The sequence below is a fragment of the Notothenia rossii genome, assembly GCF_949606895.1.
Source record: "Notothenia rossii genome assembly, chromosome: 8".
Classification (NCBI taxonomy): Eukaryota; Metazoa; Chordata; class Actinopteri; order Perciformes; family Nototheniidae; genus Notothenia; species Notothenia rossii.
In genome coordinates, this window is record NC_136906.1 from 43,339,738 (window position 1) to 43,355,866 (window position 16,129).

The 16,129-nt window shown below is 42.0% G+C and overlaps 1 protein-coding gene across 2 annotated transcripts in view; it reads left to right on the plus strand.

Annotated features, from left to right (window-relative positions):
- The window catches only part of lbr (lamin B receptor), a 41,393-nt gene that overhangs the window by 10,135 nt on the left and 15,129 nt on the right, over positions 1-16,129 (plus strand). For both annotated transcript variants that reach the window (XM_079644017.1, XM_079644018.1), the window contains exons 2-4: positions 4,500-4,674; positions 10,947-11,156; positions 11,857-11,940. In XM_079644017.1, the coding sequence (XP_079500143.1) occupies positions 4,510-4,674; positions 10,947-11,156; positions 11,857-11,940 (459 nt within the window). In that variant the 5' untranslated portion in view covers positions 4,500-4,509. The remainder of the gene's footprint in view (positions 1-4,499; positions 4,675-10,946; positions 11,157-11,856; positions 11,941-16,129) is intronic.

Here is a 16,129-nt window from a genome sequence, read left to right on the forward strand (position 1 = left end):
CAATAAAAATTGTTCAGGAAAGTGGGTATAGAGTAGACATGTAGAACTAGATAAGCTTATGATAAGCCAGCCTTGTCTACTTATTAAGGAAAAGCAGGAGGTTCTTTTTAATGAACAGTAGCTTCTCTGATTTATCAGCCATTCCTCTTCTCATCAAGCACATGAGAGGCAGCACTGAACAGTCTCTCGCTGTCAGTGCTTGTGATTTGATCTTACTCCGCATATTTGTCCGGGTGTTTTGATTTCAAGTGGTGGAGTAATCCCGAAGTGGTGAAAGTCTTTGCAGTTACACCTCCTCGAGAAATGTCAGCTGAACACGTTTTACAAATCGCAATCCGCGCCTCTTTCTCTGATATTTTTAAATATCTCCAAGCGGCAGACATGTTGGCTGTGAGCCAGCCGCGAGCATGGTCGCGCGCCGTGCTTGTCGCCGCGTTTTGATTACGTCATCACAACAACACGTTAGTTTACCAACGTAACCCTGTTCTCTGACATTCGGTGATATTTTTTCGGGCCGAAAGGGCCTTTTTAACCATTTTCGGCCGATAATTTTTTGTCTAAGATCCGATTTGAAACCGTTGTTACATACAGTTAGGGCATTTCCTGTTTCTGCCGGAGAGAGGGGAGGCCGTCCCAAAGCTTGCCGCTGTATTTACTCCCTCCATCTGACAGAAGGGAGCCTCGTTGAGCTGCGAGTGTGGCTACAGGGGGTAGGGTCGAGGGAGTGGTTTGGGATTGGGCCTAAATGCGCTATTGCCACACACACACAGAGCCGAGCTTGAATGACACAAGCACACGTGTATTTCCATGCAACTCTCTGATTGGTCTGGTGACTTGCCTCTGTTGCATTCACTGAACACGGGAAATTGCAGTCCTGCCGTCCTCTCTTGTGTCATGATGAGGTTCACGTAAAGCACGATTAATGTATTATATTATTGAGGTGTCTCAAATATACGTCAATCAAGTGGCACCTGCTAACGGGTTGGTGGATGATAGGTTTACATCTAAAAACGTATTTTTCAAACATTATTATTTTTATTTAATTTTTCTTTCTTTTGTTACTTTTTTTTTTAACGGTCCGCGATCTACCCGTACCACACTCGCGATCGACCGGTCGATCGCCATCGACTGGTTGGCGACCAGTGCTTTAGGGTGACAATCGCAATAGCAACTAATGGTAAGCAGTTTGTGAACGCTGCCTGCCATTCACTGAAGCAGAGCGCAGTGTTAACCAATGGAACTTAGACTGCTGTCAGGATTTAGTCATTTAAGGTCGGTGGCTAAGCTGTCAGCAGCAGAGAGCTTAACCTGCTCTGCTGAAGCTCTCATTCAGTGAGCTACACTTGTTGTTACAGGGCTCGACATTAAGGACTGCCCGATGGCCCGGGGCCATCTAGTATTTAGCTCGGGCAATGAAGCCTCACCTGCTGGTTGCCCGGTCGGGCAATCTATTATGCCAGTATCATGCAGCTCGCGGATCCAGTAATGAGTGACCCGACAGTAAAACTCAACATATCTATAACTAGTTTAGGTAGTTTGAGAGGTAATTCAAATAGCTACGAGTGATATTCTAACCTGAAGTGTGTGTTTTGTCTATTCACCGCTGCATGTGATCATGCAGAGCTGCGTGTCGACTCGTCAGCAGCAGCTGATCTCTCTCTCCCGTAAGATTAGACTTCACTCGCGTTTATGTCCATATCGATCAGATCCAGCTAGTTCTAGCTAATGATATGACTACCTGCTTATTAAAAGACACCTACAAAATAAGTGTCGCTATGCAACCGGGTGAGGCCACAAAGTATAGTGCAGCATTATGCATTTGTTTACATGCCCACCGGAACCCCGAGGCATTACCAACAGATCCACGCACAATCAACCCAGACAGGATCTCTTTCTCCAAATTACGTGTTAGACATTAGAATTGACTATTATTGTCTGTCACATACTCTACTTGTCTGTCACATAAGTGGCGCAACTGAAGCGGTATTGCGCTAAAGGGACATTTTTTGACCGAAGAGATTTAGATTTGCCGGCTAACGGGAACTCCGACGTCACCATGTTGTGTCCTTCGCGGATGCGCTCGGCTCCTCTCGACTGCTGCTCGGGTCTGCTCGGTCAGCTTCCGGATGAGGAAGCATTCATTCGACCAACTTACAGTAGATAACATTAGAAACATTTTTAACAGGGTCCATAATAGTGTAAATAATGTTTGTTTTGGCAGTTATAACTGAATGTAATGTTTTCTACTTTTTTACATCTGGGAAGGCATTTGCCTTCATCAGATGGAAAGTGTCTTGACCAACAACTTAAGTATTTCTTATAGCTATGCAGGGCATGCAAGCGAGCAAACAAGAGCAAACAAACAAGTGAAATGAAGAATAAAATTGAAATTGTACCATATATAATATTGTGGTGGTTCATCTTATAATTCAGTTTAGAGAATGCAACAGACCTGTAAGACCAGTAAGACCTGGAAAAATCTAAATGTTCTAGGGGGAGGCCCCCCAAACCCTTCGTGCCATTTCGTCCGCGCGCATTTTTCAGGGCAATCTCTATTGGGCTCAGGGCCATCTGTAAATTAGCTTAGATGGCCCACAGAAAAATTCTTAATGTCATGCACTGTGTTAAGAAGTGCAAATAATCAAACATTTCTAACACATTGCACATAGGCTCTGGCGGTGGCAAAGTCACTTGGAAAAGGGATTTACTGCACCGCCAATGACATTAAAGATTCTGCAGATCACTCTTACGGCCCGTCCACACACAGGCATGAAAAAAATCTTTCAAAGCTTCGCCCATTCACTTGAATGGGGTGAGGTAGAAGATTTTTAATCTTCGCCGAACTGCATTGTGGGGAGCGGAGCATGGCTTTGTAAGCATCGTGAGCATCAAAAGTTGAGCAATGTTTAACTTTTGATGCTCCCGATGCTTTCGAAGCTGGCATCAGCCAATCAAATCCTGTCAATCAAATCGAATCACCCGGTTCTTTACGACCAGAACTATTTACCGGGATAAAAACCGGAGGAACCAGGCATGGAGGGAGGTGGCAGAGACAGTGGGTGAAACTGGTAGGTTTTCGCCTGTTTGGGGAGTTTATATCCAGTTTACTTCGCTTTAACATTGCTATTGCTTTGTATTTCGGGGGCGGGAGATTCATGTGATTGGTTGTTGGTCGCGTTGCTCGCAAAAAATCACCAAGCTTCAGACACGCCCAGCATCAAGATTTTTCAAGATTTTTTTCATGCCTGTGTGTGGACAGGCCGTTAGTCAGACTGTAGATTATGCCTTCATTATTGAAATAATGACAAGTCCTCTTCTACAGTGCTAGAAGAGGAGCCCAGCAAAATGTATAACCATTAGCGAATGTCCCGTTTTTTACCGATGTGCTGACGGCAGTTAGTAGTGCGAACATTGGCCGATGTCCTGCCAATGCAAAGGTGCATCCCTAGCTATTATTCAAGTGTTGGTTTCTAAAGCATTGCAAATAATAATATTTGTCGAATAAACTTAATGTTTGTCTCATAGTAACACTGAGCAGCTGTTATAATCATTTTAAATCTTTTGGTTTTGTTAAAGTGGCTGCTAGATTTGACGAACTTAACAGTTGAGGGAGTGGGAGTCAGACAGACAGCTGGGGTACCCTACAGAGACAGAGCTGTCAGCAGTTCTACACACTGAGCCTTCCTGATCTCTAAGGTCCATAATGCTGAGCTGGCATTGGCCACCTCATTGTGTCCAGTGGTGCACATACAGTCATGTTAGCTACTGAAGTATGTTTGGATGTTTTTAAAATAATACTGGAACACAGACACATTTTAAACTTGAAGATAAAAATAACAATGATGGGGTTTTTGATACCTTTTAATGATTTATTTGGTTTAATTCTAATACTGTTAATAAATATGATGATATTTTTTTCCATATGATAATATTTAAATATATATATATATATATATATAGCAATGTGTGTTTTCTGATTGACAGATAAGCAAACAGAGTTGAATCAGAATGTGAGAATAGCATTTTATCCGTATTTCTCAGAGCAAGTCTTTTTTGGTTGGATGCCTGAAATAAGGTCTGTGGTTGACACCAGCTGAAGAAATGTTGATGTTCTCTCCTTCGACAAAAAAAACGTCAGTTAAAAACCCCACTGGTGAATGTCCAGATCCTTTTTATCTTATAAAAACAGATTCATAATGCGCTTCAGTGCACTGTGTGGGAACATAATGACAATGCCTTGCAAATTAGGTTAGCTCTGCTTTGACAGAGTTCTAAATACATATTTTAATGTATATGATTCCTAATGTAGGATTTTTCTCTAGCTTTTATTTTCACTATAAAAATCTAAAATCCAGCCTACATTCTTTTATATTCCTTATCTACTCTTATGTCTTTGCCTTTGTATTTTTGCTGTCCTAATCTTTACCCTTCTAATTATGTCCCCTTTTCACGCTATCTTCTGCTTTATAATCTACCTTGTGTCTCTCACTCTTTCTTAGGTCAACAAAGATGCCTACTGTGAAGTATCAGAGAGGGGACATGGTGATGGGCCGCTGGCCTGGCAGCAGCCTGTATTATGAGGTGAAGGTGCTTCACTTTGATGCCAAAAGCCAGCTTTACACTGTCATCTACAAGGACGGCACTGAGCTGGAACTCAAGGAGCAAGACATAAAGGTCACAAAATAACTTACAAACTGTCTTTTCACACTTTCATGAAACATTACTTTGTGTAAGTGTCTTTGTTATTATCGGCTTTGATATACAATTCTAGGTGACACAGGTCGCACCTTTAGGGAGATAACCCCTTATCAAATATTGTAAGGTAATTAAAGCTTTATCATATACACCAGGGGTGCACACACTTTTTCAGCTTGGGAGCTACTTTTAAAATGACCACGCCCAAATGATCTACCGCCCCTGCCCACTCTGTGTCGTTGGGGGGGGGGGGGGGGGGGGGGGGGGGGGTGGGTGCTAGTGGACTAAATGGCAGATAAACTGTGGCGCCCTTACACTATATGCGCTGCATAAGCGCATAATAGTACGCTTCAGATGAGGAGGTGAGGCCCCCTCATAACTCCATGAACCTGTATGGCACACTACAACTCAAACTGGCTTACCTGTACGTCAATCAAGTGGAACATGCCATCGACGTATTGAGCACCCCTGATATACAGTGTTAACCAATAATAGGGCTGTCGCCATTCTGCAATACACAATTCAAGTTGCCCTTAATTATAATGTCACAATTTGGTTTCTTCTGTTTTTTAGCATCAACTGCTATTCAATTGTTAGAATATAAAGTCTTGACTCTACAGATCATCAGATCATTTATATTCTGAATCTCTCATTGACAAGTCTTCATAAAGGTGTGGTATAATCACCATATTTGTTGAGAAGTGTACCAAGTAAATAGAACGTTCATCAGCTGATGCCAATATCTGAGCCATGCAACGGTGCATTCCTAATTTTATTAAGTTTCATTCGATGATGAAGCTTTATGTGCTTTGGCAATTTTGAGAGTTTCCCTTTGCTCTGTATTATTTATTTGCTTGTTCTTTTTTATTTAAATTTGAAAAATACTTGAAAATGTTTGTCAGTGTTTCCCCTAGGATGGAGTCATAGCAGCGGTGCTAAGGCACGTGGGCCCATCATAATGTGAGCGCGGAGCGCGTGGAATTTTTTAGTGCGAAGTGCGCCCCGCCAATTTGTTTCTATGTGTCAGCACAAGAAATGCTCTTGAGTTCTAGGGCCAGTTCTAGACAATTTGCTGCCCTAGGTGAGATTTTAGGCGACATTTCATGCGTAAAGAATAAATGAAAAATCTCTACAAAAGACAAATACACTGCAAAAACAGAAACTTATTGACATAGGTAATAGACGTCAAAAATGGCTTCAAATGTATTCAGTATTGTATGAACATGTTTGAATTGGGGGGGTGGACGTCACATCCTCTAGGTTTTTATTTTGAACATTTTTCAGCAAAATGCTTCAATCTGGTGCACTTTGAGCACACAATTACTAGAGATCTGGGGCCGTATTCACAAAGCATTTTATCTTACCGCTAGGAGTGCTCCTAACTCGCGCTAAAACATTTTACGTTGGAGTTTTTTCTTAAAAGTTATTCACAAAGCCGCTGAGACCTACTCATACTAAGGATAAATCACTAAGAGTGACGCGCCGTTGCTATGGATTACGTCAATTCTCGTGCATGAGTTTAGAAGCGGTCAGTACGGTGATTGGTTGTTCAGAGCACGCGGTCTCGCTGAAACTCATCCGCAACATCCCACTAAAACAAGGAAATAGCCTAGGCTAGAAATGTATTCCTATCAAATAGTTATGGACAGTGCAGTTAGCAGAATACACGCATGATGACAAGTTTGTGCAGACCACGATAATGACGTTGTATATGCACGTTAAAGAGAGAGAGCAAACAATAAAAATACGTAAATTGCATTAAATCAAGGAGGCAATTAAAAGCACCCCGCAAACTATTATCCAATGAGCATATTTCCAGCACTTAAACACTTTCAATAACAGCCCATACCGCCGTTCAAGTCCCCCTATCATGATGAATGAAAACAATCTGCGTGTTGATGGAATGTACTTTCTTTCTATTGACAAACACGTCCTCATCTTTTGATGGCGCAATTATTTTTATGTCAATAGCACCGACCACACCGGGCATACCTGCAATTGCCATGAAGTTGGCTTTGATCCTGTATAGTTGTTGATTGTCCAAAGGAAACCGGATAAACTGTTGGATGATATGTGGTCTAGAGAGCGCGTTGATGGTTTGGTTTATGGCACGGCTGACTGATGGTTGCGATATTCCTAAATCGTCGGCATTGCAAAGTTGCATTTTCCCTGTTGCTAAATATCGTAGTGTTGCCAAACATTTTATTTCCGGACTAATCGGGTTATTCCTGTTAGTCGGGGATGTTATTGCATCCCGCACTAATTCCACAACAAGTTTGATACCCTCACAATTTAGTCTATATCTCTTGATCAATTCACAGTCTTCCATTGTCTCCAAAACATTTCGTCTCGCAGCCATTTTCAGATTCTTTGTGAATAGGTCTTACTGAGTTAGGAGTCCTCTCGAGGACTTTTAAGCTCTCCCAGACTTAGGTGCTACTTTTAGGCCTAAAATACTTTGTGAATTGCTCTTAGTGAATAAAATTAGGAGTCCTAAATTTAACACTGACACGCCCATTATGTTTAGGAGTTTCTCCTAAATTCGCCAGTTAGGAGCTACTTTTAGCCCTAAGATCCTTTGTGAATACGGCCCCAGATCAAGGGGGTACAACTCTAAAACGCCCTTCTGAAAAAGATCGGTTTACATTTTAATAATCAAATAAGTATGTGAACACAACCAATAACCTATAGCCAATAACAAATAAATGTAGCTTATTTTATTTTTGTTGTTCATTCATATCTTATTTTACCTAGTTAACATTTATTTATTTATGCATATTTTTGTATCTCTCCAACTTTAAACGATATTTTTGGTTAAGTATACATTGGAATTATTTAAAACCTGTTTTTATTTATCCTAATAATTATAAAGGAGTGCCTTGGAAATATGTATTTACATAATTTGTGGTCAAAACGTTTGAGACCCACTGAGATAACTTAGACTAAAATTAACTATCTAAATACTCAGAGAGTCCTTAACCTCACTGAGCCTCTCAGTCTGACAGAGAAACATCTACTTCTTATATCCGTTAGCGCATCTAGCACCACATTCTAATAACAACAGCGCCGGTACCGGTGCGCCCTCTCCCTTGCTCCCTCTCTCGCTACCACGCTAGCACTTTGGCTGTGAGCTGCGGGTGCCTGATAAGCCAACATCCCCCCACCTTTCATTTTTGGGTATCTGGCTGGCGCCCCCTAGCAGCGGCGCTTATATTTCAGCAGCGGCGCTGCGCCGCCACTATTCGTATATAGGGGAAACACTGATATCTTATTTTACCTAGTTAACATTTATTTATTTATGCATATTTTTGCATCTCTCCAACTTTAAACAATATTTTTGGTTAACTGTCCTATAGTATACATTGGAATGATTTCAAACCAGTTTTTATTTACCCTAATAATTATAAAGGAGTGCTTTGGAAATATGTGTTCACATAATTTGTGGTCAAAACGTTTGAGACCCACTGAGATAACTTAGACTAAAATTAACTATCTAAATACTTAGAGAGTCCTTAACCTCACTGAGCCTCTCAGTCTGACAGGAGAGCTCTCCTCCACCCTGGTTGTAGAAACATCTACTTCTTATATCCGTTAGCGCAGCTAGCACCAGCTTCTAATAACAACAGCGCCGGTACCGGTGCGCCCTCTCCCTTGCTCGCTCTCTCGCTACCACGCTCACACTTTGGCTGTGAGCTGCGGGCGCCTGATAAGCCAACATCCCCCACTTTCATCACTTACAGCGCCCACCGTACAGGGCAAATTAAACGTGTAACCGGGGTGAAAAGGGTGTTATATTTACTTAATTATGAATGTTGTTACATCAAGGCCGAACATTTGGATGAGCGCCAACAGTCAAAAATGTTTTTTCCCCTCCCAGAGCTATCAGCGCAGCGCCCCCCAGATCTAGCGCCCTAGGCGACCGCCTGTGTCGCCGCCAGTAACACAAATACTACAAATCCACATAACAAACAATCAAAAATGAAAAAGGGTCGCCACTTATTATTATTTTAAGAAAAAGTAAAGAAAAAAAAAATTGTATTTTTTTTTTGGGTACCTGGCTGGCGCCCCCTAGCAGCAGCGCTCATATTTCAGCAGCGGCGCTGCGCTGCCACTATTTGTATATAGGGGAAACACTGTATGTTACAAATAAAGACACACGTTCAAAGGCTGTGTGTACGATGATATAACTCATGCTATACTCTGTTGAAAGAATAAATTAAATGTTTAATGTGTTAGCTTGCTGCTTGTTCCGACACACATTAGGAATCGTTACAGGTGCAGTTTGAATTGTCTCTTCGTCCATGCTGTGATAACGATAACGCTTTTTCTCAGCCCTGGAATTGAATTTTGTGAAGCCAAAGAAAATTATCATAAATGTGCACCAACTCGATTTATTACCTAAAGTGACGACTAATGGTTAATTAGGAATATCTTTAAGCAACCCTAAAAACCATGACTCCCATAACAAACAGTTAGACCCGAGTGTACTGCTACTAGCGTTCACGACGAATGTAACCCGGAACATTTCTACTCGGGCAGATCAATTATATATTACGCTTTTAAAATAAAAAGTATTGTTTTCCAAGGCAGGATAAAGCTTGAATGTAGAAACAATGCTAGAAAACCTCTGAGTGCAGGGGTAGACATTAAGGGTAAAATGCCACTGGCCCTCCGGGCCGGTGGAGCATTCATCAAAAAAAAAGCGACTAATAATGAAGAAAATTAAAACATTTGTTGGAATAGTAATTTACGCACCAACTAGATTACTACTTGTACTACAACATTTGAATAATCAGTTCTTCCTAATTTTCCTCGATTGTTCATATTTGGTTTATTAAAAATAATGATATTGTGGTCATTGTTAAAAAATGTCTGCTATTATGAGTATTATTATTTGTATAATGCGCTTTCTGCCTTCCTGTCATTAGGAGTTAGAAATGTAATGGCTATTTAGTAGATTAGATTACAACCTTCATTATCCTAAACTGCTGGAACATTTCCCTATAGCGAATACCTTTTATATTTTCTACTCTTCACTTACTTGTCAGCATAGGTGGGCATTGATGTACAGAGCCGACAGAAGACCTTGTTTATATTGACATCATATTGAAAGGTGCAGCCAGTGACGCGTCCTAAAACCAGGAAGTAAGCTGCTGGTTCCCTCGTCAAAAAGCAATGGGATTTCGCCACAGGGTTTTGGAAAACAGCTGGAAATAAGGTCTGTGGAAAACAAACCGGAGTTCCAGTGGCATTTTACCCCTGCACTCACATATTTATATAAATATATAAGTATGAGAGCACTCTCATAATAACGTAACACAATCAGAGACTGGATATATCCCCACCTCTCTCTGGTCACTACAATGGGGAATTGAAATTACGGGCCAAAAGTTTTATTTACAAGTATTAAAAGTAAGCAGAGGACACCAAACCAACTGAGACCTGTCTGTCTGCCGCATCTACACACACACACACACACATACACACACACACACACACACACACACACACACACACACACACACACACACACACACACACACACACACACACACACACACACACACACACACACACACACACACACACACACACACTGTACCACACACACCTACAGCTCCTAAAGCATATAATATATATCAGGATACAGCCGTTGTGTATTTTATTATGTGAAGCACTAAATGGTCTTAGAAAAATATGGACTCTTTGTTCGTAGATATCTACTAAACTACAGCAAACAAATAAAGAGAGTAGGCCTGTTACACTGAGTGATATATATTAAAACACTGCTCTGCTTTCGCCACGGACCTCACAGCTGTTCTCTCTGTAAACATCGCGTCGGGATGAAAGCAGTTAATAAAATAATATCAAGGGAATGCATGCAGAGCTGTCATTGGCTGAGATAAGTCCGGCCGTGCGTTACGACTCTTTGAAACATCTCTGTTGCCGGAAATACATCCGCGGAGGAGCCGTGGAGGACCCATCAGTGTATCCTCGATTATAGCCTCCTCGATGCTCGATCCTCGATGTGCATTTAGAGAAATGAGATGTCCTTCAACATGGCGCGTTGAAATCCATTTCCGGGTCACTACCGGAGGACCGAGGAGAGGAAATTAGAGAATTGAGAGGCCTTCAATATGTCTTTTCTATACGTTATAGAAAAGATAAGACAGACTTCTTTTAAATATCTTGTCCAATACAAAACAAGGTAAAATTGTTTACAATGTTCGTAATCTGCTGTCTCCCCTCAGAGTGCAGCTGGTTTCCAGTCGCGCCCTCGCTCCCGCTCTCGTTCTCGATCACCAGGCCGTCGACGCAGCCGCTCTCGTTCCCCAGCACGGACCACGCGGCCCTCGTGCACAGCGGCGGCCGTTGCTGCTGCAGCTATCACAGAGAGTGCACTGCCTTCTCGCAGAGATGCTAAGCTGAAGGATTCATTCGAAGTCAGGCTAATTCCCCCGGTGAGTGCCACCTACTCATTCAGCACTAGGTTGCAGAAGCTGATGAACAGAAAGAGATAATTCCCAGGATATCAGTCCCTGCGACTGATATCAAAAGCATCAGTAAATGTTAAACGCCACACAGTAATCCTGTAATGCTGTTCTACTCTGCTGCCTACAGGACTTTGTTGTACGCCCCTGTCGGCTCAATATAAATTCTCTTTGATTGGCTTATTTAGAGTAACTTGACTCATATCTGCCATTATTGTCTTCTCAAACTTAAAAAATAAATAAAGCTTGTGTGAAGTTTGATAAACGTGCCTGCTAAGTGTCAGCTGCATAAGCAGAGACTGATTGTGTGGCACAATCTGAGCTACATTCTGTGTTGACTGGAACTGGGCAACAGTGCATTTGTTTTGTTTCTATAGTTTCACTTGAACCTGTGAGATGTAGTTATGGAATGTTGGCTCCCTGTGAGTCAGTCAGTATTTTACATGGGATTTAAGTATTTAATTTGTAGTTGTGTAATTTCCACTCTGCTCTTCATTAACTAAATTACTAAATTAAAGAGCATCACAACCTAAAGCACATCCTTGTGGCTTGTTGTTCTGAATTTTGACCAGAACCTCTCACGCTCACTCTGCTTATTCCTCACGTGGCGGTTTTCCCTTTTTTGTCTCTTTTCATGTCCATCAATCTCCCTCCATTGTTTGATGAGCAGGAACAGACAAAGGCATCTGAGAACAATGGCAACAAAAAGCATGACAAGAAAGAGGACAATGAGCCTGCTAACAAAGTAAATGAGGTGAGTTGTATTTTCTTATTTAAAGCAATTCCCTTCTGTCTGAAAAAAGGACATTTCTTTTCAAATGAAAGATTCAGAAAGGCATAATTGGTGCAGTCGCATTGGCCAGTTCATCTCAGTACCCACATGACCATCAACAAAGAACAAAGTCAGGACATACACTCACACAAAAACCTTAGTATGTGCCCAACATGTAAACACAGCTGCATTAGAAGGCATAAATACCACTGTTAACTTGACACGCTTTTCTGCTCTCTCTCTCAGGTTGAAGGGCAGTTGAGTTGAGAGTTTAATTGAGTTCTTCAGACTATTACATAGAAACAAGCAACATCTAACTTGCCTGGCACTACTCCTGTAGTGAAAGTTGGAGCTGATGGAATGTCATGATGCATGCAGGTTGGGGGGCCGTGTGAGGTTTCAGCTGAGAGGCTCCCCTCACAAGATTGGGCTTCATGAGCCGGCCACATGGCGAAACATGTGCCTCTCCTTTCCTCTCCCTTGCAGCTTGTTTTTGAATCCCATTTTATAATATGTTTCTTAATGCTCTTCAGTGTTTCCCCTAGGATGGAGTCATAGCAGCGGTGCTAAGGCATGTGGGCACAGCAGAATGTGAGCGCGGAGCGCGTGGAATTTTTTAGTGTGCACGTGCGAAGTGCGCCCCGCCAATTTGTTTCTATGAGTCTGCCAGCACAAGAAAGGCTCTTGAGGCCTAGTACCAGGGCCGGTTCTAGCGAATTGGCTGCCCTAGGCGAGATTTTCTATATAAAGAAAAAATGAAAAATCTCTAACAAAGACAAATACACTACAAAAACAGAAACTTATTGACATAGGTAATAGATGTCAAAATGGCTTCAAATGTATTCAGTATTGTATGAACATGTTTGAATTGGGGGGTGGACGTCACATCCTATCCCCTAGGGCAGAGGTGCCCAGTACGTCGACCGCGGTCGACCGGTCGACCGCGGGGGCAATGCTGGTAGATCGCGAGTCATTCATAAATTAAAAAAAATCCAGCTCCGTTAAAATAGACAAAACAGGTTTTGATCCCTCCTCCTTTGGCCTCCCTGCCACTTAATTCAGGAGTTGACTTGATTGACAGAAAAAGCGACCTATTGCTTTCCAGTCTGTTAACACAGAATGCAAAGCGATACAAAATCAGTCAAGTGCCGGGAGAGACAAACAACAAAATGAGTGCGGGAACGAGCAAAAAGCTAAAGACATACCACTTCCACACAGAATGGGAGGGAGAATCTTTTTTTGTGATGTCACATTCAAAGGTTATTTGCCTTATTTGTAAAGCAAGCATCGCTCTGCCAAAGAAAGGTAACGTGGAGAGGCATTATCGGAGTGTTCACAAGGCATATGACAGCGACTTCCCTCCGAGTAGCGAGTTGAGAAAGAGAAAGGTCATGTATTATTGCTACACAAACATTATCTCTTTGTCTTAGTGTCGCCAACTCGTTTCTAACATGCAAAAAGACAAACAAATGCGTCTATGGTCGGTGTATTTTCTATCTTTCCAATCCAGAAGAGATCTCTCTCTCCCCCGTCTGTTTGCAAGGGGGCGGGGCAGTTTACACACACGCAGCTGCTACATGCAGCAACACACGGAGGAGATGGTGGAGAGAAGCGCTCCAAGGTGTGGTTACATGTTACCCGTCTTGAGGTGGACAATGCTCGTCACCAAAAGTGTTTAGCATGTAAGGGCGGTAACACGAGCACTTTGTCTAAACATTTAGCAAAAGTGCACCACATTCAGACGGAGGAATGCCCGGGTTCGACTGTCTTTCTCGTAGCTCTGTAGCCCCATCCACGAGTAACGTTTCCACGTCAGGTGTTATGTATGCTAGCAGCAACACACGGAGTTAACTACATTATACAAACATGGGTTAATGATTAGAGGTAACTGAGTTATTTATTTTGTTAAAGTTTCAGCTATTCTGTTTCCAGTTCTGTCATCAGATTATTTAATAAGATTTGTTAAAACATTGTTGTTTCTTTTGATGTGAAATATTATTTATTTAATTTAAATTAAAAAGCAATGTTAATTTTGTTCACAATTTGTTAAGTTAATTTAATAATATATGTATTTTTGAATCAAGTATTCATCTTTATTGTCTTCATTGTTAGTTTCCACATGCCTAAAACAACCTCAAACTAAATCTAAAAGTTGATGGCTAAATAAGAGCGTTTGAGAAATTGTGCAAGGCACACAGTAGTAGTCCGAAAAGTCGATTAATCGTTTCATTAATCTATAGATTAATCGATAATCAAATTAGTCGTTTGTTGCAGCCCTATTGTAGTTATCCCATGTAAAAATAAAACGTGTTATTCAGCAACCCTTGCAATTTGGGTTTTTATTTTTGGTTGGTAGACCTCGGTTAGCTGGTCATTTCAAAAGTAGCTCACCAGCCAAAAAAGTGTGGGCACCCCTGCCCTAGGGGGTCTGGGGGTATGCCCCCCCCGGGAAGATTTTATTTTGAACATTTTAAAGTAAAATGCTTCAATCTGGTGCACTTTGAGCACACAATTACTAGAGACCTAATCTAGGGGGTCCAACTCTAAACACCCATATGAAAAAGATCGGTTTATATTTCTTTTAATAATCAAATAAGTATGTGAACATAACCAATAATCTACAATAGCCAATAACAAATAAATAACTTATTTTATTTTCGTTGTTCATTTATATCTTATTTTACCTAGTTAACATTTATTAATTAATTTATGCATATTTTTGTATCTCTCCAACTTTAAACGATATTTTTGGTTTACAGTCCTATAGTATACATTGGAATGAATTCAAACCTGTTTTTTACTTATCCTAATAATTATAAAGGAGTGCCTTGGAAATATGTGTTTTACATAATTGGTAAACACATATTTGTTTGAGACCCACTGAGATAACTTAGACTAAAATTAACTATCTAAACCAGGGGTCGGCAACCCCTGGCACGCGTGCCAGCATTGGCACGCGGCACCGTAACCAGTGGCAAACTAGGAATAAGTGGAATAAGTGTGCAAAAATATTTAAATTGTATTTTCGGATCCTGAAGCAGACCACCGCCAGAGCGCGTCTCCCGTTACCTGCAGAAGGAGGCCATGCACGCAACGCAGCCCCGCTCTCTTTATCTCCAGGTGACTTTCTGCCGCTTTCCTCCGTGGTGCAGTGCTGATCGTTTCAACACGGAGGAAAGCACTTCACTAATTACAGTACCCATAAGGAGCTGTACAAATGCCGCAGTTTTTGCGTGGCTGTGCATTCAGTTGAAAGCCCAGTGGCGATCTGCTCATCTCTCATCGAAATAATATGCTACAAAGGGGGCGGACTGGCCATCTGTGTGTTGAACTTTCCTGTCGGCTCCCAGACCGTAGTCGAGGAGGGCAGAAGCAACAAGCTTCAGGTTCAATAACCCACTTTAGCTTAAATGACTGGAGAGAGGCGAGCTCTTCTTGGGAGGCCGTTGCATTTATTTAGCTGTTCTTCTGTTTCACAAAATACATCACAGACCTCTGTTTTTCTGCTTTCCCGTTTCACTTCCAGAAACACGCTCGCTCACTGTCGCTCTACCATCCACAAACACATGCACAAGCCACACCCCTCTCTCTCTATCTCTCTCTCTTAAAGGGACAGCAATCTCATCTCACTCTGCATGACCCGACGCGACCCTAATATCATAACATGTGTGCTCTGGAGAATCACAGAACGGACGATCGTCCTTATTATTATGCCGTTTAAACCAATTACTTACATTTGTTTGTTAAATTCGGCATCGTGTATGTTGCGACACTGCTTCCCCGCAGCAAGGCTCCCCCGCCCTCCTGCTGATAGTTGACGAGCGTTAAGCTCCTCAACCCCCACCCCCCCCCCCCCCTTGATAATTCTCGATAGTTGGCACGCTGATAACAATTTTTTTAAATGGCACTTCATATCAAAAAGGTTGCCGACCCCTGATCTAAACACTCAGAGAGTCCTTTACCCCACTGAGCCTCTCAGTCTGACAGGAGAGCTCTCCTCCACCATGGTTGCAGAAACATCTACTTCTTATATCCGTTAGCGCAGCTAGCACCAGATTATAATAACAACAGCGCCGGTACAGGTGCGCCCCCCCTCTCTCTCTCTCTCTCTCTCTCTCTCTCCCACACTCGCACTTTGGCTGTGAGCTGCGGGCGCCTGATAAGCCAACAT